This window comes from Scleropages formosus, chromosome 15 (genome assembly GCF_900964775.1).
Source record: "Scleropages formosus chromosome 15, fSclFor1.1, whole genome shotgun sequence".
NCBI classification, from domain to species: Eukaryota; Metazoa; Chordata; class Actinopteri; order Osteoglossiformes; family Osteoglossidae; genus Scleropages; species Scleropages formosus.
The window spans coordinates 4,860,995-4,880,308 of record NC_041820.1 but is presented as its reverse complement, the minus strand read 5'-3'; the positions used below and the strand labels follow the sequence as shown (position 1 = coordinate 4,880,308).

At 46.7% G+C, this 19,314-nt stretch overlaps 1 protein-coding gene across 1 annotated transcript; it reads right to left on the bottom strand.

The window, feature by feature from the left end:
• Positions 1-429: 429 nt before the first annotated feature.
• On the bottom strand, positions 430-19,251 carry LOC108936416 (filamin-A-interacting protein 1-like). The gene is made up of 7 exons (XM_018755796.2): positions 19,147-19,251; positions 14,059-14,120; positions 10,246-10,518; positions 8,804-8,977; positions 8,483-8,661; positions 1,617-4,410; positions 430-1,007 (listed from the first exon to the last, which is right to left on the bottom strand). Exons 3-7 carry the CDS (start codon positions 10,510-10,512, stop codon positions 810-812), a joined length of 3,612 nt encoding a protein of 1,203 aa, XP_018611312.1. The 5' UTR covers positions 10,513-10,518; positions 14,059-14,120; positions 19,147-19,251; the 3' UTR covers positions 430-809.
• Between the last annotated feature and the right edge of the window lie 63 nt (positions 19,252-19,314).

Here is a 19,314-nt window from a genome sequence, read left to right as displayed (position 1 = left end):
TCGATACACTGTGCTAGTGTCGTATGGCAAGACAAGTGTCACGCTGAGGGACTGCAGACAACAACAACAACATCTCCAACATCCCCAGCTTGTTGTAGATCAGCTGTTACCTGATGCAGATGCTATGTTCCACTGACCTCAGGAAGAGCTGACAGCTCAAAGCCTTTCAAAAACCCCTGTAGATACTAGTGAACTGTTGAAGAGAGCAAGTGGAGTCCAGGTAGTGTGACCATATGGTTTCTGTTGTCTCTCCATATCAAAAAGTCTGTCATCACATTAGTCTGTGCCTTTACATTTACTATGTAATGAAATGCTGTAAATCTTTACTATTTAGTTCTCCAGTGCATTTAACTTGCTTTGCAAATCTGAACTAGTAGCAATGCATGGTTTATTTGTTTCAACTTCAGAAACTTTATTCCCTCTGTTCTATATGAAACATGTACAGCATTTAAAAAAAAGCAGTACAAAAACATATGTAAAATTCATAATATGACACCAGCAGGGGCAGACAGAACAAAATCCCCAAACCAATTAAATATAAACATGCTAGTAAAACCCACCTTCTGTAAATGTGATGGGGCGATACAGATATATTCTTACAAACACGTACAAAGAGGAAGGCTAGAATATTTTTAGGATTGTGATTTCATTCATAACTCATAACGACCAACTTCCTGTCTGCATGAAATGGTCTGCATCTTCTATCAGATGTTCTGGTAGAGGCCTCTTGTTCCTAACAGTCTGGTTAGTGAAGGTAGAGCAGGTTCATGGTGCAGTAAATGTCCTGCAGTAGCCTGAAAATGGGGCACTTAGCCTTTCCCTCCAGCAGGCGTAGCGGGGTTCCCGACTGCACATCTCTTCAGTTCAATTTTCATCGACTGGCTCTCTGCTCGCACTTCCGGCTTTGTCACGGTGGGGACACTGGGGGTCTCCAACACCAATTTCCCATTTTTCATACCTTTGGACATGGGGATGCGTGTGGGTGCTGCTCGGGGAGATAGACCATCCTGGAGAGCAGAGGGAGAGAGAAGCCCATGTGAGAAAAGCACTTTGGGGCACCTGGTACTTTGCGCCAAGGTTGACTTTATCACTCAGCACACGGTTTGGGCCAGTCAGGGACCCTCTTGCTAAGCAATTTCATGCTGTGAGAAGCAAAGATGTGTGTGTACGTATATATATATATGTATGTATATATATATATGGCTGCAGTTCCTCTGCCTTTCTGGTGACAATTTATAGTCACCAGTTCGTCTGAAACACTTTTGGACTGCAAGAGGAAACCAGAGCACCGGAACGAGACTCACACATACACAGGGAGAACAGTCTAGGCGGGAATATAGCCATGGGTGTACATCCATTAAATTATTTTTTTTCTTCTTCTTCTTCAGACAGATGCATAAAGTTAGAAAATCGGTGTAAGCTGGGTATTTATAATGTGGCTGTGTGTGTTGTGACTGACACCGTGCTCATATGGAGATTCAGGTCACCATTCACATGATCCTGTTTCATTATATGACCATTTATGGTCAGCATTACATCCATCCATCACCCTACAAAGGCTCCATTAAAGCCCACCCCAGTATGATTCAGCCACATCAGTGAAAGGAGACACTCACCGTGGACTGGGTTGGTCTGGAGGGTGCGGATGTGATGGGGGTTATCATGATGCTGCTCATCACTTTGCTCCCTGTGCTCTTGGCAGTAGAGCTATGGCGGGGGGAGCGCAGCACAGTACCCGTGGCGATCTCCTTGTTCTCCGTCGTTACAGCAACTGGCCTCACAGTGATGGTTGGGCCACTACTCTCCGAGGCCCTCTTGAACTGGGGACCCAGGTGGATGTGGATCTTGTTGTCCTCTGTAGTGATGATGTTGGTGTTGGAGTTGTACTTCCGGATGGCTGTGGGCACCGTCTGCTTTTCCGGGGTCACCTTAAACACGGCTCTACCTACGGTCATCTCCTGCAACTCTGGAGACCCCGATAGGTCTGGCACTGCAGAAGTGCTGACAGTCGAGATGGAGACAGGTGACGTGGGTCTGTCGGACAGCATGTTCCTCCTCCCTTCTGGGGATTTTGCTCTGGAGATGGTGGTGATGGAGACTGGTGACTTGGCTCTCTCCAGACCCCCAGAGCATTTGTGGTTTTGGGATACTGTATTTGGGGTAGGAATGATGGTGATGCGAGGCTTTTGCAGTCCCAAGGTAGGGATGACAGTGGTGCTGGAGAAGAAGTCCTTGGGAGAAGAGCCACTTATCTGCAAGGTGGCCGTGCTGTTCTCGTGATCAGGGGTCAGGCGAATGTGCAGTGGTTGGCCTTGCTTTTGGGACACGGTGAGCTCAGAATGTGGAGGCTCCTCGTTGGGTTGCATTGGCTTCTCTGGGCTATTCTGACTGAAGCCATCCTTCTTTTTCATCCACGGGATCCAGGACTTCCTCATTCCAATCTCACCAGCCGCAGGAGGATACCGCTCTAGCACAGCTGGTCTTTCTGCAGTCTTCTTCAGTCCCTTCTGCCTCAGGTTGCTCATGATGTGATTCTCCTCTTGGACAGACTTCCTGATAAATACTGCAGGTGTGTCCTCCTCAGGGGGCTCGTCATTCACCGCATCTGTCTGCACACCAGTCGATGTCACAGGGACATCCACCATCCTCCTTCCGTTCATGCTGGGCCGCAGAGCACGACTGTAGCGCTTTGTCATCTCCAACTCTTTTGTGAGATGAAGGACATCCTGGCTAATGGTTGTTCTCTTCTTTTCCTCTTCCATAAACCTCTGCTGAAGGACAGAGTACTCCACCTGTAGCTGCGACAGCTGGTCCTCCTTATTCATGAGCTCATGGATCTTTTCCTTGAGGGCTTGAACGTCAGCCTGCAGGTCTCTTGTCTTTGCCTCCTCCATCTTACAACGCTGTCGCAATTCGGATTCTTGACTCACCGCCTCTCCCTTTTCTATCGCTTTGTTCCTCGCAAGTTGATTCCTCATTTCTTCCAGCTGTTGTGAAAGCACATTAGCTTTGTCTTGTTCCGTCCTGAATTTCTTTTCCAACAGATCATACTCATCTTCCGTCTTCATCAGATCCCCTTCCACAACCTCCAGCTGTTTGAGGCGATGCTTCAGCCGCTCGATTTCAAGCGTTAGCTCCTTGACCCTGTTGTCACTTTGTGAGATTCCATCTGAGCAGCCGTCCACATCTTTCCTCGCCCTGCTTTGCATGGCTTTCCTTTCAGCCTCCTCTATGCCTTCCATCTTGTGTTTCATCGAGCTGAGCTTTGAGCTCAGATCTTCGCATTTTTCCTCTTCGCTTGTGAGCTTGGTCTTCAGCTCATCCCTCTCCCTGGTGAGAAAAGTAACTTTTGCTTCCATCTCCGATTTTAACTTCAGTAGCTTTTTGCTCTCCTCTATCAGCTTTTCTGTGACCTCCATGACCTTTGCTTGCTCAGTCTTAAACATTTTGTTCAGATCATAGCTCTTCTTTTCTTCCTGCCTGATTCTTTCTGCCATGTTCTTCCTTTCCTCCACCATTAACACAGTAAATGACTTGAGTTTTGTGAGGTCATCCTTTAAGCTCACCTCAACCTTTTCGAGTCTCGATTCTGAGCTCTCCAGCTCTTTCACATGGTTTTTCACCACTTCAAGCTCACCTGCCAGCTCTTTTGTCTGGTTCTTTTCTCTTTCTAAGATGCCATGCAGCTGTGTGCATTCCATCTTGCTTACATTGAAAGCACCCTCCAGTTTTTCCAGCTCTACCATCCTTTTCTGAAGCTTCTCCACCTCCAGTTTCAGCTCCTTGCTACGGTTTTCCTCATCAAGTAGCTTCTTCCTTAGCTCTCTACACTGAGACTCTGTTTTTGTGATCTCCTCATCCTTACCTTCCATTTCCATGACTCTCTTGCGCAAGTTCTCCAGCTCTGCCATCAGACTTGAGTTGCCACATTCCCCCTTGCTAATCTTGTCTCTAAGCTCCTGTAGCTCCTCCTCAGACTTCTGGAGTGCCTTGTTGCTCTCCTCCAGCTCCTCGATTTTATGAGTCAGACCAGCCAACTTCAGCCGCAGCTGTCGGTTCTGGGATTCCTGGTTCGCCAGCTTGGCACTTGTCTCTTCATGCTCCTGTGTGAACCTGGTGGCCTTGTGCTCTAGCTCGGCCTCAAGCTTAGCCACTTTCTGGCCATCCTCCTTGACTTTGGCCTTCAGGTCAGTCATCTTCTGCTCCTTTTCCTGCAGCTTCTGGGTGAGGTTCTGGACCTTCTCAGTCTGCTGGTCAACCTGTTCGATGTGGAGCTGCCGCTCATCTACCAGCATCAGGGTGAAGGACTTCAGCTTGACCAGCTCCTCCCTCAGCTTCTCAAGGCGCCGGCTGTGTTCCTTGTCCTTCCGCACCTGGTAAGCCTTCTCCTGCTCCAACAGACGCTTTAATCTGACAAGGAGAAATTACAATAACAAATGAAGTGGGATCTGTCCTTCTGGATTTAAAAATACTTATAATAACTTTTAACATAAGGTTTTTTCCCTTTATAGATGAATCACTGTTAATGATGGGCCGTGACAGTCATGCCTCCTATATAGAAACATAGAAACCTGTGCAGGAACATTTTGCTAATAATTTCGCATTGGTATCAAACTCATATAATTATTTTCAGTTTCTCCAGTTAGTTAGTTAGCTGGTTAGTTTGTTACATGAATAAATAACTAACACGGAAGTCAAAGTGAATAAATTGACCTCATTACTTACAGTTTACATCAGTTAGTCAATTAGTTGGTAAATGAAATGAATAGCTAAGTAACCAACCAATTTAGTTAATTAATCAGTTAGCTAGTTTATATTTTAGGAAACTTTGAAATTGTAGCTGGATTAATGACGATATTAATATGACAGGTGAAGGGGAAAAGGAATGAAAACAAGAGAGTGAAGCAGATAGAGAAGGAGCGCGGGGGTTGGATTAGAGCCTCAACTCCTGTCATTCCCTCTGGCAGCACTTTCTACAGCTCTGCCGCTTGATTGAGCTCACAGCGGCTGGAGTGGTGTGAAAGGAACCCCTGGCCTTTCCCCAGCCTGAAATCACGGCCAAGAAAACCGGCAGAGTGACGACGGGTGAATGTGTAACTAAGCTCCTGTAGGTCTGCTTCCCTTCCCCTCTCACAGCACCCCGTCCACATCCGTGCCACGGGTCCTAATGAGTCAGCCACAAGTGGCCCCCGGCACACTAAGCTCATACATCCTGTGAAACACCTCTACAGAAAAAGGCACATAAAACAGTGTAAACACCAGCTGCCGACTCCTCGCAGGACCACCACAGGTCTCCTCCTGCTGCAACAGGTGCACAGAAGCACTTTGAAATAGGGTGACAGGGAGATCCTGCTGCCAAACTCCCGAACAAAAACTTGTGAGCCACCCAAACTTACCCTCAAGAGGGGATGCACTGCAGGTAGGTCCCTGTCTAGCACCTCCGGCAGGACCGGCTGGGACTCCTGCTGCGCAGGGAGCCGGCCATTGCATTCCAACCATGTCACCACAACAATGAAAGGTGAACGTTGTGCAAAGTAGCATCGGACCGCTGGCTGATGATGTCATTGCCCCATATATGGCACGGAACTGGGCGGCACCACTGCAGAAACTGAGGGGGGTGGGGCTTCACCCTTGGGGGGGGGGCATTCCTTGCTCTGTTTTTCTCCCCCTCATTTGTTTTCTCTGCACATTTTACCCACGTATCAAGAGGAGATGGTAGAAATAAAGCAACATGTTTTTTTTACATTAGATTTACTAACTAGTAAGGGAACGGAACTATTTCAAACTAACATGTACAAAATGATAAAAGTTAGATGTGAACTGGGACAAGTTAATAAGGAAACGGTGATAACAGGTCTCTGAATAAATTTTGTCACAGCAACCATCATTAATGTCTCACAAAGTAGGGCAGCAGGTGGTGCAGCAGTTAGAGTCCCTGCTTTACTCTCAAAGGACCCTAGTGGGATGTGAGTCCCACCTCATGCTGTAGTACCCTTGATCAACATACTTATCCTGACTTGTTGCAGCAATTATTACCCAGCTGTATAAATGGGAAAGTCACTGTACATCTCTTAATGCTGAAAGTCGCTTTGGAGAAAAGCATAAGCTAAAAGAATAAAACCAACAATCCAAGGTTGCAAAATTCTTACCCACTAAATTCAAATATTGTTTAAATCAACAAATAACCATGAATGAGGTTGTTTTCTCAGCATATTTACTTTGGCACACATTCACAGATGATGACGCATAACATTCCACCCTGGCTGTGGAATTCCTCTGAAGAAACCGATTTGTTACTCCAGCGCCTAAAGTGGGGCAGCTTTGCTGGACGTGACACCCCAATGGTTATCGAAACATCAAACGGATTAGATAAAATCTGCACAACAAACAGATAGGCTGCAGACAGGGAACTGACAGCAGGAGGGAAGCGGGACTGCTATATGCACATCTTGAGCCGAAGGACCGTGGCAAAACCAAGAGTGTGTTAACAGAAAATGCTTTTAGCAAAGGTTTCGATGCATTGATGACAGGAAAACTTAACGGTACATCAGAGGACACCAGCAGATTCTGATTTTGCCCTGTAGCATTCACTTGCTGATGATAAATTCTTTTACAAGTATCTTTTACATGTGGCGCTCGATGCAAAGCATTCTCATATAAGTGTCGTCTGCTCTTGACATAGCAGTTACCTTAATGTTAAGGCTGGGTGAGAAACGGAACAGGTGGTGTTTCATTCAGACACACCAAGTTAAATTTACAAAGGCGCAAACATTTTCTGGTTTATTTATTTATTATTTGTATTTCTTCACTCATCTGTCTTCTAAAATTTGTTGATAGCACAGCGAGTAAGACCTGTGTTTACCCTCCGAGCCAATGGATGGAAGTAAAGCGCACAACAATACAGTAACATGGGACTGCATTCATTCATCATATTTTTGTAGTGTTTATAGCCTGTGTCCAGTGTTGGTGATAAATAAGATGATAAATGTTGCACAGTTTTACGTAATGACTTGATCAACAATTGGCACTGAATACTTTGTGAAAATGCTTTTTTGTTTTCAGTCATGTTAAATTTGTCTTAAGCTAAAGCAGCAGAAAGGTATTAAAAATATTAAGTCTTACAAAGTATGTGTTGCCTGTTACAACTATAACCAAGATTTTTACAGAACATAACCTGCAAATAATTTGAGGCTCATCTATGTTTTTAGACTTTCCTAGATTGTGGCTCAGTGGTGAAAGTGACGTGGTGTTACAAAAAAGCAAGCTGCAAACAGTTCTGGTCTCAACTTGACACCATTGCAAAGGTTTGGATTGGGTTCCCTGATAATACAGTGGCTCTGGATTCCAAACTCATTATTTACCAAAGAAAATGTACAGTGGGGTCTTGAGTTTTTGTTGGATGAGTACTAGGGGAGTGGGGTTGTTTCCCTGCTCATGGGAGATCAGAACCCTGCTATGACATCATCCGGCAGAGAGGCAGTGAGGTGCAGCCAGGTGAATCCATAGGGTCAACCGCAGCAGGGAGCAGTCCTCTGTTGTGATATGTTGAAAGGTCAGAACACGGCTGTCAGAGTGAGCGGGGGGTAACCAGCTGGTCAGAGGGAGAGGGTTGGATTCACTCCAGAAAATACTGGCTGTAACTGGTGGGCAGGAGAGGGGAGCAGAACGGCATCAGCTGGGTTCAGCACCGGGTGCAGTGCCTCTTCAATGCAATCAAACACTGACCAGAACCAAGTTGTCCTCAGCAGATTGAGGGTCTCTGTGCTCCTGCTGGAGACACAGCAAAACTTTGCTCATAAAAAGAGTTATGTAGTGGTTATATATTTCTAGACCTGTGGTTACATAATCAGGTTTATAAAACAGGTTTTCATAAAAAGCCACACTTATTAGAGGGGTCATTTATTTAAAAAAATTTAATTAAAAAGAAATCAAATCAAAATCCTGGAGTTCCGGGGCTCACTTTCCCTTCCTAAATTGTCCGCAGCTGGAGATCCCATGAACTCTGAGATGCCTGAGCAATCACAGTTAACACTGGTGAACTTTGGAGTGTGTTTGCCTTTCAGGCAAACATGGTTAAAAAAACACATAACCCCCTACGTGCCACCTCTCTGGGGGTTATACAATGATTTACTTCTGTCTCAGCCTTGTGCATTCCAGTAAACTGCAACAGCCGTCTCCAGGGCTAAGCTCCTGTGCCCAGCTGTGGTCCCTGAACCCTGACAACAGTCTGGTGCAGGTAGGACTCTCCTTTGGACACCCCCCTGTGCCCCACCATTAGCAAGCAAAACCTCCCAGGCTGCAGATCTCCATTCACACTGAATACTGCAGCATACTGGAATTAACATACAGCGACAGACCAGCAGGGGGCCCCTTTACATCGCTTTGACCCTCCTGTCCATTCACTTCCCTTGCTCATAAAATGTGTGTGTGTGTGTGTGTGTGTGTGTGTGTGTGTGTGTGTGTGAGTGAGAGGTCATCTCACCGCTCACGCTCCTGCTCCAGGAGGTTGGTGAAATCATCGCTCTTGGCCATGTAGTCTGCATGTTTGCGCTTCTCGCTGTCCAGCTCGAGCGCTGTCCGCCGGTGCCACTTCTCAGCCAGCAGCAGCTGGCCCAGCATGCGGCGGTATGTCTCACGGTGCTTGTCCTCCAGACGATCCAGCTGCGGTACGATGGAGACAGATCCACTGCGTGCAGGTGCTGCTGTTTTATGGCAGGTGTCCTTCCGGCAGACCCGCCCTGCCTACCTTTGTAACCCTGCTCTCACACCGGGCCAGGGAATGTTCACGAGTGGAAAGACTCACCTCAGCCATGGGCTTCTCGTACACGTGATCCACCGTTGACTGGGAACCAGTCACGAGGCCATCTCGACGTAGGGCCTGGAGCGCCTTGAGGTGGCCGGCTGAGGCATAGTGGGCTTCTAGCACCTCCGGAGGGGTCTGCCTTTGGCTCATGATGCGGATAACATCCTCACGGGCCTGCAGAAGGGATATCCACACTGAGTAACAGTGAGTTCCCCACCCCCAACTCTAACTGCTGGCGACCAAACTCTGTACCTTCAGTCCTCTGCAGCACTTTCATGAATCCATAGTGACAATTAGTTTTACTGAGGTCCTTAGAAACAGCTGTGATACTGACATAATATTAATATATTGTGATTGACAGAAGCCCCACGAAAAGGTTGGACAACAACATTTTCCAGAGGGGATATTGATCATTTATATTAATGGTTTGAAGCAAACAATCGAATTACAGCCAACAGAGATTTAAAGCCTCTGTAGTAACAACATGAAGTGGCTCAAGTACAGAGCAAGGACACCTGCAAAGGAAAAAACCACTTTGAGAGGGGTTAGAGCTCTAACAAAAGTATTTTTTCCAATTGGCACAAAATCAACACATCTGTTACTAAAATATAGTAGAATATGAAACACCGCAATTCAGAACAAGAATGTAATAGTGTAAATAAATACATAGATAAAGGTTCACTACTTTTTTACAGTAATGTTGAATATTAGTACCTCTTGTTGCCACTAGAGGGCAGTAATGTCCATTAGAATTTAGTACCTACTCTTGCCACTAGATGGCAGTAATTCCTTTACTAGTTAGTGCCTACTGTTGTCACTAGATGGCAGTAATGTCAATTGCAAGTTGTACTTTTAGTCCGCTGTCATCTGTAAAAATTTCTATTTATTCATTCAGATGACACCTTTCTCAAAAGAAACTTACAATGTTAAGCTACTTATATTTATTTCTCCATTTCTATGGCTTGATAATTTTAACTGGAGCAATTTAAGGTAAGTGTCTTGCTCAAGGTAACTGGGATTCAAACCTGCAAACTTTGGTGCCCAAAGGCAGCAGCTTCAACCAGAACACTACCAGCACATTCTGGCAAGTTGTGAAAAGATTCAATAATTTCATAAGCCACATTTTTTTACTGTCAGATTGTATACATTGTTATTATTGCCTCTGTGATGTCACAATTAATACCATAAAATTATCAGAAGACACACAGGAAAACAGGAGATACTGTAACTGGCTCTAAACAATGTACATGACAGTACAAAAATCAAAAGCAAAGTACTGAGACTGAGTGACATAACATCAAGTTTTAAGACTGGTGTAAAAAAGACTGAAGTCGCACTATAATCTGTATAACAAGTCAAGAGCAGTGAAGTAAGATCTTGTATTCTGGCTGGTTCTGGTGTGTTTGTGCTAATTTTCACATTTTCTGTCGCACAGCTCTTACCTGAACCTCCCCCTCCATGATTCCCAGCAACCTGACCAGGTTGTCTTTGGACAGATCCACTAATACATGTTTGTGAGCAAAGTTTTTGGCTGATTTCTGGTGTGTTTTCACAAGTTCTGAGACGGACATCTCCACAGCATCCTGCTGCTGGGGATCCTGGGAGCCCTTGACTTTGCCTCCTTCATCCTCACTGAGGTCGCTGGTCGGGTGGGGGGCGTTGAGCAGCCTGTTGGCCGAAGTATCGTCCGTGTTGCTCCTGGACCTCATTGCAAGCTGTGGAGAAAAGAGGCAACGATGGAGCAAAACAGATCTCCAGGGACAGTACCACGTTTTACAGGCCACATTGAATCCAGTCAGCTGGTGCTGTGATGAAAGAGGACAGTAAAGGGTCACCGAGGGCTTCAGCATCAAGGTCTCAAATTGTCTCAGCTTGTAGAAGGGTCACTTGTGTTGGTCCTCCATTTGGTGGTGGAATACATTTAAATAAAACCACCTGTTTTTGCCTGAAGCACTGCAGATGGATTTTTTTAAAAAAAATACAGACAGCAGGTGGCGCAATGGTTAAAGGCTGTATAACATCTACCTTTATTCTATTTGCTGACAATTTTCTCCCAAGCAGCCTGCCATAATTTACCCATTTATATAGCTGAGTGATTTTGATTACAGCAATTCATGGTGAGTACCATGCTGAAGGGAACTCCAACAGGAAGTGGGGTTGGAACCTGCAGTCTTTGAGTCCAAATATGGCAGCGCTAACCACTGCTCTACCTGCGATATAAATGGGTGGAAAATGGGTAGAGCTGTATAAACAGGTAAATCGGTGTAAGAGGCATAGTGTACAAACCACACATTGTGATTTGCTTTAGACAAAGGTGTCAGATAATGAATAATAAATGATACAGCCAAGAAGCAACTTTACAGCTGGCAAAGCTTTTTTTGCGCTCAAATACACTATCGCAGAGCAGTGTTGGGGAGTCTGGAAGGAAAAAGGCTTTTTGCAAACGCTGGGTCGCACTTAACGGTAAACTGGTCTCCCGTCCATCCGGTTGAATAATGTTCCTGTCGTTCTGCAGGCATCATTTACACTGCAAATGCACATGTCAACACACACACATACACACGCGCACAGAGCAGGTCTCACGGCGCTGGGTTTGGTTTGCGGTCTGGTCGGTGCGTCGCTCATGTTTCCATGTACCACAGCAGGTGGTGGGATTCAAACGCAGGTCCTTTAAGTCCAACAGCAGCAGCTCTAACCACTACGCCACCCGCAGTATCTCAGCCCGCATTACACGGTACGGTTCGTATTTAGGAAGACGTTTTTTTATTTGGCTGAGCTTGTTGACAGTGTCCTCATCTCCTGTGACCTTTGACCTTGACTAACGTTCGGCGGGGTCAGTAAAAGACGCCATGTGTTTGTGTCGCTGCCTTTCCTCGCCAGCCCAACACCACTCCCACAGCGTTCTCTCTATGTCAGGTGTGAAACTTCACCGTGACCTCCCAGGGAGCCGCCCAGCAGAGCACAGGGACTCTGCAGAGGCAATTCCACTGCAGTTAGTTAACATCGACACAATCAGACAGGTTGTTTTCTGGAATGTAGTAATGAAAAAAATGTCACATACTGCTTATACTGTAGCTGCCCTAAGCTCATCACCGCTCGTAAAAAGCACACTGGCTTCTCGTTTTATGAAATGTCGAGTTACACGTTTTCAAAAATGCAAACATTTTGCTGTTTTATTGATTTACGTATTTTCTTATCTATAAAAAAAAAAAAAAAATAGAGCTGTATTTACATAGCCAGCTGATAGATGGCAGTAAAGAGCAGCCAAAGAGAATGGGCGTGTATGACCGCCTTTTTTCAAGTCACTCGCAGTGTTTACAGCTCATGTCTGGAGTGTCAGTGATCAGTAACAAGGTGAGGAGTGATGAATAAGTTAGCAACTGATATTAAATAGGACTTTGGGAAGACAGTTATATACTTTGATCCATTCACCCATTATCAATAACTGCTTGTGCCGTGTGAGATCAAAGAGGGCCAGAGTCAATCTGGAAGCATAGGTGCGAGGCAGGGTACACCTCGGACGGGACACCACTCCATCGCTTTGAGCAATTTAGTGTCACCAACAGCACTGTGGCACCAGTGCTACCTGCTGCTATGAGTGTACTTTGGGACACCGAGGACATCATTTCTTTCATTTGAGGAACCTGTTGTCCGACTGTTGTTACCTTCTTCCTCCCTCTGTGATCACCAGCTTGAGTTCCCGTCAGGTCAGCATTTTTCATACTGCGTATCGAAGCGCTTCATCTCAACGGCTTCCACAAATACTTATCGGTGCAGAACGGATAAAGTGCAGTCGGACTCCGAGGGCAGCGGGCCCCGTCCCACCGGCCAGCCTCCGTCCAAGTCCGAAGTCACGAAGGCCTGGTGCTCCCAGGGTGCACTTCGCATCACGTTTGTGCAAGGGTGACCACAGGTCCAAGCTCAAGTTAGACAGACTAAACATGTGGATAATCCTAAGTCGTACTTTATCTATGACTAGTTAGCGCTGAGATTTATACACTCAGACTGTGAACATCTTGATTAGACCACAGTCTGCACACTGAGGTGTCTTTGTGTCCTGACTCAAACACCTTAAATCATCCTGGGGAAGCCAACCTGGGGTCATTGTGAGTTCACACAGCTGTCCACCCCCCCCAAAACTCTCGACCTGAGCATCTATAAAATGTGGAGCAACTGCAGAGCGCTGTACCAACACCAAACCCCGAAACGTCGCCCCCGGGGTTCGAAGGTCAAGTATTTGGTGAGGCAAGTGGAAGCCGGGGCCAAAGATGGAGCCGAGTCCCCGATGAAGGCCGAGACGGACCCCGGCTAGCAGCGCCAGCTGTCTCCCGGAGTCCCATCTCGATGGAGTATTTATAGGCCGCTCCCCAGCGTGTCCCACCCGTCCGCACGGCTCCTTCGTGGACCAGGAGGGCATATCACTTTATAAGCCATCAGCATGTGAACGGATTCCGCTCACAGCCAACACCTGACCTCCTTCGTACCCAACATCTCGCGATAAACAGTCCTCTTATTAATCATTTCCTCTGCAAGCTGTAGGACCTTGTTCAATGCTGGAGCTCATGGGGCCCAAATACTGGGACGGGCTGGTTCACATTACCTGCATATTTTTATTATGAGTATTATTGACAGCAGTCCATTGCAGGGTTGCCACATTCACACTCACAAACACACTGCAGGCTATTTCAAATCACCAATCCCCATGAAACTAAATTTCCCTCTGGGGATCAATAAAGTATGTATGTATCTATTGAAACACACATCTTTGCAGCATTCGAGGAAACCCACACAAACACATGAAGAACACACAAAGTCCGCACAGACCAAACCGGATTCAAACTCGCTTCGGAACCCACAGCCAAGGTGCTGAGAGACACCAGTGCTACCCACTCCGCCACCTTGGATGGTTTTGTCTCTGTAGGTGGCACTGATGGGAAGGCCTCATGTGGCTAATGAGGAACAACACAACAGGACAACAAAGTACCACGGTACCAGGGCCATGTGGAAGAAGGACATTCATGCCTTCAGAATTAACACTGTCCATTTCTCTTGCTTTTGGGCCCCGCCTGAGTCGTGAGAAACCTGACAATACGGAGGAAGCATTTAAAATATTTGTCATCACTGACCTAGAGTCAGTCCCTTGGTAACGGCTTAGAGCCCTGACCAGGTTCTCATGTTCTGGATTTATTTCACAGGGTCTTGTGGTTAGGAGTCTCGGTATGAATCAAACAGGTGGTGGCAGCAGCTTGACATACCTGCAATTCTTCATCCCTTAAAAAGGTCCTGGAGAAACAGGCCTGTAGATGTAGAAAAGAGCCTGAAAGTGGAGAACAATGAACAGTGGATCAGAATAGTGGGTGACAACAGAATAAAGTGTTGGTGCAAAAGAAGGTGTCAGTGTGGCCAGACCACCAGGAGGAAGGGGCAGCGTAGCAGTTAGAGCTGCTGCCTTTCAGTCTGAAGGTCGCAGCTTTGAGTCCCACCTCCTGCTGTAGAAAGCGTGAGCAAGGTACTAACCCTAAATTGCTCCAGTGAAAATTACCCTGCTGTATTAATGGGTAAATCACTAAGCAGCTCAACAGTGTAAGTCGCTTTGGAGAAAAAACATCAGCAAAATGAATAAATGTAAATGATGCCAAATCTCAGCTCTTAAATCCCACAGAATTTGCGCTCTAACTCTTCCGCTCACTTTCCTCGGGAGGACAAGCAGATGAATAATGAGAAAAATCGGTAACACAAGTGTTTAAAGGGGACCACACAGTGACCTTAAACTGTTGAGCACGCGCTCTGGCGGAAGGACCACATTGTTGAAGACACACACAGCACTTGATGGAACTCAGCGTTCCTCCCTAGACATGTACAGTACACCAGTACAGTAGATTCCACTGGTATAGTGGCAGGCTTCTATTAATATCTTCCACTCATATCGCTAACGCTGACTCGTCCCGCTGTGGCAGAGGATCGCATTCCAGGTTGGGTTACAGCTCGTAGTATCCACTCGTAAATAGTGCTCTGACGAGAGGCAAGAGGGTTGATGTCATCCCATTCGGCGAGAGCAGTCAGCAAATCATCCTGGGCTCCTCTGCGTGGACGTTCGGTGCACCACGGTATCCCGGGTATGGCAAGACCAGCCCAGGTTTAATTAGTTCTTAAACCTGTGCACAGGGTTCCAAACAGAACTCCACAAGACTGCTTTGTCTGAACCCAAGGATGGATTTAAAGAAAAAAAAAAAAAAAAAAAACAAAGCAGAACAGCAGGAGTGTGGCCACGTCCACCTGAGGGATTACTGACCGCGTCTGATTGAGAGACGAGGTTCAGGTGCGGCCACAGTATGTAAACGGACAGTCGGACGAAAGGTAATTTTATGAGTTGGACTATATTTTGATTCAATGTTTGTTTTATGTTTCTAAAACAAACAAAGTTTTTATGCTCAGTCCACCCTGTACTGCCTCATGCTTGGTATAATTCAGTGGTTTCCAAACCCATGGTCACAACTCAAATAAGTCTCATAGGATGGTCCCAAAAAATAAATATTATAGCTATTGGACCAAGTCCTGTTCTCCTGTGGGTCTTGGGTTCAAGTCCGGCTTGGGGTGCCTTGCGACGGGCTGGCATCCTGTCCTGGGTGTGTCCCCTCCCCCTCCAGCCTTGCGCCTTCCGTTGCCAGGTTAGGTTCCGGCTCCCCATGACCCCGTATGGGACGAGCGGTTTCAAACAGTGTGTGTGTGTGAGTGTGTGATTTCACTGGCACCATATGAAAAATGATCAAAATAATAATTAAATTAAAATACATTTGGAACATATAGCATCCATATAGGCTCAATATAATGATGACTAAGGCTGTTCTGGTCCAGTGCTCATGTGTCAAGCTGACCAACAGGAAGCCTGTTGTCAAGGAGAACTTTGCCTGTGTCTGAAATTATACATGATTACATACCTTGTAATATAGATGAATCTGAATTCATTAGAATGCGACGTTATAGATGGTGCTGTAATTTTAGCAAATTTCTTGGCAATTAAATTTTAGCTTACCCTCCAAAGAAAGCAGTACCACAGTAGTCACTGAGAAGATCTTTGATTGTGTAAGAAAGTCTCATACTAGTAAGTTTATAATTTTGTCCAGTTAAAAATCTTTGGAAAATCATTATGTTCATTCAGTAAAGCAGTGTGAATAAACACAACATTGGTCATTATTGGCCATCGGTCACAAACACTGAACATACAACCATTTAGGGTGGCCAGACCAGGTCAACTGCCGCTGACTGAGCAGGACCATCATTCCCTTATGTATAAAACACTCCCAGTAAAAGACATCTGGGATCATCCTGTCTGTCTTGTCCTCTCAAGTGTTCAAAGAAGTAACGAATTCAAACTCCCCGATGAAACCATGACATCATTTAGGTCACACCTTAAAAGGTCACCCTAAAGGTTGGAGGTGGATGTCAAGTTCAGGCTGGTGTATAAATAGACATGAAAACCAGCGTTGGGGGTTGACTCCAGGTTCGAGCCCTGCGGTACACGGTGCACATGTCAGCAGGGCAGGCTTCTGTCCAGGACACCCCCACGGGAACCAATTAGAGCGAAGCTAATTCAACACATTTCACCTCCGAAACTACAGGGAAGTGTATAACTGACTGGTAATACAACACGGTCTGGCAAAGTTCACGGTTAGAACACACTCAAACTGTTCATTTGAAACTCTTCTTGTCCAGGACATAATCCTGGCAAGCAGCTGTGGTCCAAACAAGCAGGAGACCCCAAGAAAGAGCTGAACTATGAAACACAAAGCGGTCCCGGTCAAGAGCTACAAGGCCTTGGAGAATCGGCTAATGTCAGCCAATGCTCTGCTCAGCAGGAATCGCGTGTTTTAGCCAGAACTTACGAATCTCTTGCTTTGCTGTCCATCGGGGCTTCACATCTCATTCAGGTTCACCTCTCGATCGAACCTTCAGCGCTGAAGTGTCCGGCGTCAGGACGTCACAGATGAATGGAGTAGCTTTGCAAGCCTCCAAAATGGTGACATCACAGTCCAGATGTGGCTCTCCCGCAAGCGGGGCCTCACATGCCGCTCTGATGGATTGGGCGTGACCTCAATGTGTGTGAGAGAGCACTCAGCTGGCGTTACCAAGTCCTGGTGGACACTTACACCTCTGATCCGTTGATGCGCCGAACGCATCTTCGCTAACCGGATGCAAACTTGCTTCTCTGTTTAGAGCAACAGCTCTTAGCAACAGCCCCGTGTCCTAATTCCCTGCAAGATTCAGGGAGAAACTCTAATATATGTGGTCCGGGGGGGTCAAAAGTTTGCAAAGGAGAGACCAACACTCCAAGCTATTTTTCAACCAGTTGGACTAAAACTCCTGAAGACCCTCAAATTCCTGACATCATGCAGGCGCAACATTTGGACGGCAACCCGACAGCTCGACATAAATAATTTAATGCCTTCAAAAAGGCTGCTGTTGGTGTCGCTCCGCACGCCAGGCTGACTGCGGCTGAGACGCGATGGCTCTGTTTTATTTCGACACGGGGAACGTGGAAACGAGGAGGTTTACAGTACGGCAGGAACACACCTCCCCCAGCCGACGCCTCTGTTGTCGAGGGTGGAGTGGAAACTCGCACCGGGGCCCCGAACCAAGGCAAACTCTTTGTAAACAGGGAGCCTGCGAGATCGTGACCGTTGGGATGATGGGAATCTGGGATGACTGGCCAGCAGACAGAGGTATCTCCTCTGCCAAAGTAAAGCAGGAAACAGAGTACAGCTCAAAAGTCATTCTTTTGACTTGACCTCTGACAGAAGGGTTAGGGTTAGGGTCAAATTTTTAGTGCAGACGGTTTTTCCGCTATTTAATGGAGAATTATACCGTGGGTGGCATGATGGCAAAGCAAGAAACACTGGCGGCCCATCCGTTCCAGGGTGTATCCTGGTTCACGCCCTGTGTTTCCGGGATCGGCTCTGGACCACCGCAACCCTGCGCTGAATGAAAATAAAAATAACTGTCTCTGCAAAGTCCTGTTCGATGCCTACGGTTGACCGACTCATCCCATAAACATGTGCAGCGTTCCTCATCTTGTTCCTGAATGTTTGCACTCAAGAATTTCACATGTGGCCTGTAAACACCATGGGAGTGAGTTGAATTAAAGCGGTTCCGCACTCTAATCCTGCCTGGGAGCTCTTTACGGCCCTCAATCGGACGGCCGCATCAGCTCAGATCTGCAAAAGACAAAAGTTTTAAAATGTAGATAAGCAAGTGTATAATTATATAATTGTGTTATCCATTGTGTCATTGCACAAGTAGTCCCTGTTGTTTAGGAATTTGCCTGATTTGGGGGCAGAGCCCTGCTGGTGTTGCCAGAACTCAACAGTGTTGGGTGAATATTTACTGTGGGAAACACAGAGCGAGGGAACAGGGAAGCGTTTGGCCCAAAATATCCCGGAACGATAAAACCAGCGGAGGACGATAACGCTGGAACACGAAGGTCCCTCGATACCGCGGACCCTCCTACTGCACTGCGTCTGCGCTGAGCGATGACACCGGCGTGCCGTTCCACACCGGAATGTTCCGCGTCCATGTGGACAGCGAGGGCCTCACGGGACAATCACTGATGAATACATCCAGAGAGAGGTATTTATTGGGCATATTAAATTCATCCCCACCATCCACTCACTGATTCTGTGGTCATCAGCAGTTCACGACCGAGCGCGAATTTAAAAACCGCAAAGCAAGGAGGTGCTCTCTGATTCGCGACACTGTCTGAAAGGTCAAGTAAGGAGCCCCCTCTGTGATTCGCACCGTTAATTTCATCACTGTTTTTGTTTATTATTTTATTCGATATTTCAAATGATTTTTACAGGGAATCTATAGACCCTAACATTTTCTCTCATTATTTTTATTATTTTATGACCGTATTGGACATCCCTGGTTTGAAAGTAATACGGACCGCAAAACGTCATTCATAGCGGGTGTCCCCGTGAAGGTGATTTCGTTCATTCTGGGTCTAAGTGCCGCCTCCGAAGTGCCCTTCCCAACTCAAAAAGCAGGAATGCAACTATCTGGGACGCCCTGCCCAGATATGAGGAATATCCAGACAGGAAATCATACGGCTGTGTAAAGAGGAGGGTAATTCAGCAGCAGCGCAGTCATCGCTGGAGTCACTGTTCCTACTCTTCTGGAACATCCCAAAGCCCAAGTCTCACTCTTTATGATGATGAGAACTGACGCTAAACATCACGAGGACCTCTGCGATATCGACACCTTGCCCAACCACAAACTTTGAGATTACAGAAGAGGCGAAGCCCAGCGCTGCTGGGAGGAGGGGAGGGTCCGAAACCCCTGTAACTCACCTGCTGGTGTTGTTTTCGGATGAGTGACACGCTGATGAGCGACGGCTCCTTCACGTCCCAGGTCGTCCTCGCAGAGTGTACTGCGGTATGACAGTTTCCTTCACCTCTGCTCCCTCTGCTTTTGTTTTCCCTGGCCGATGCCCACACACACGCACACACACGGTGGAA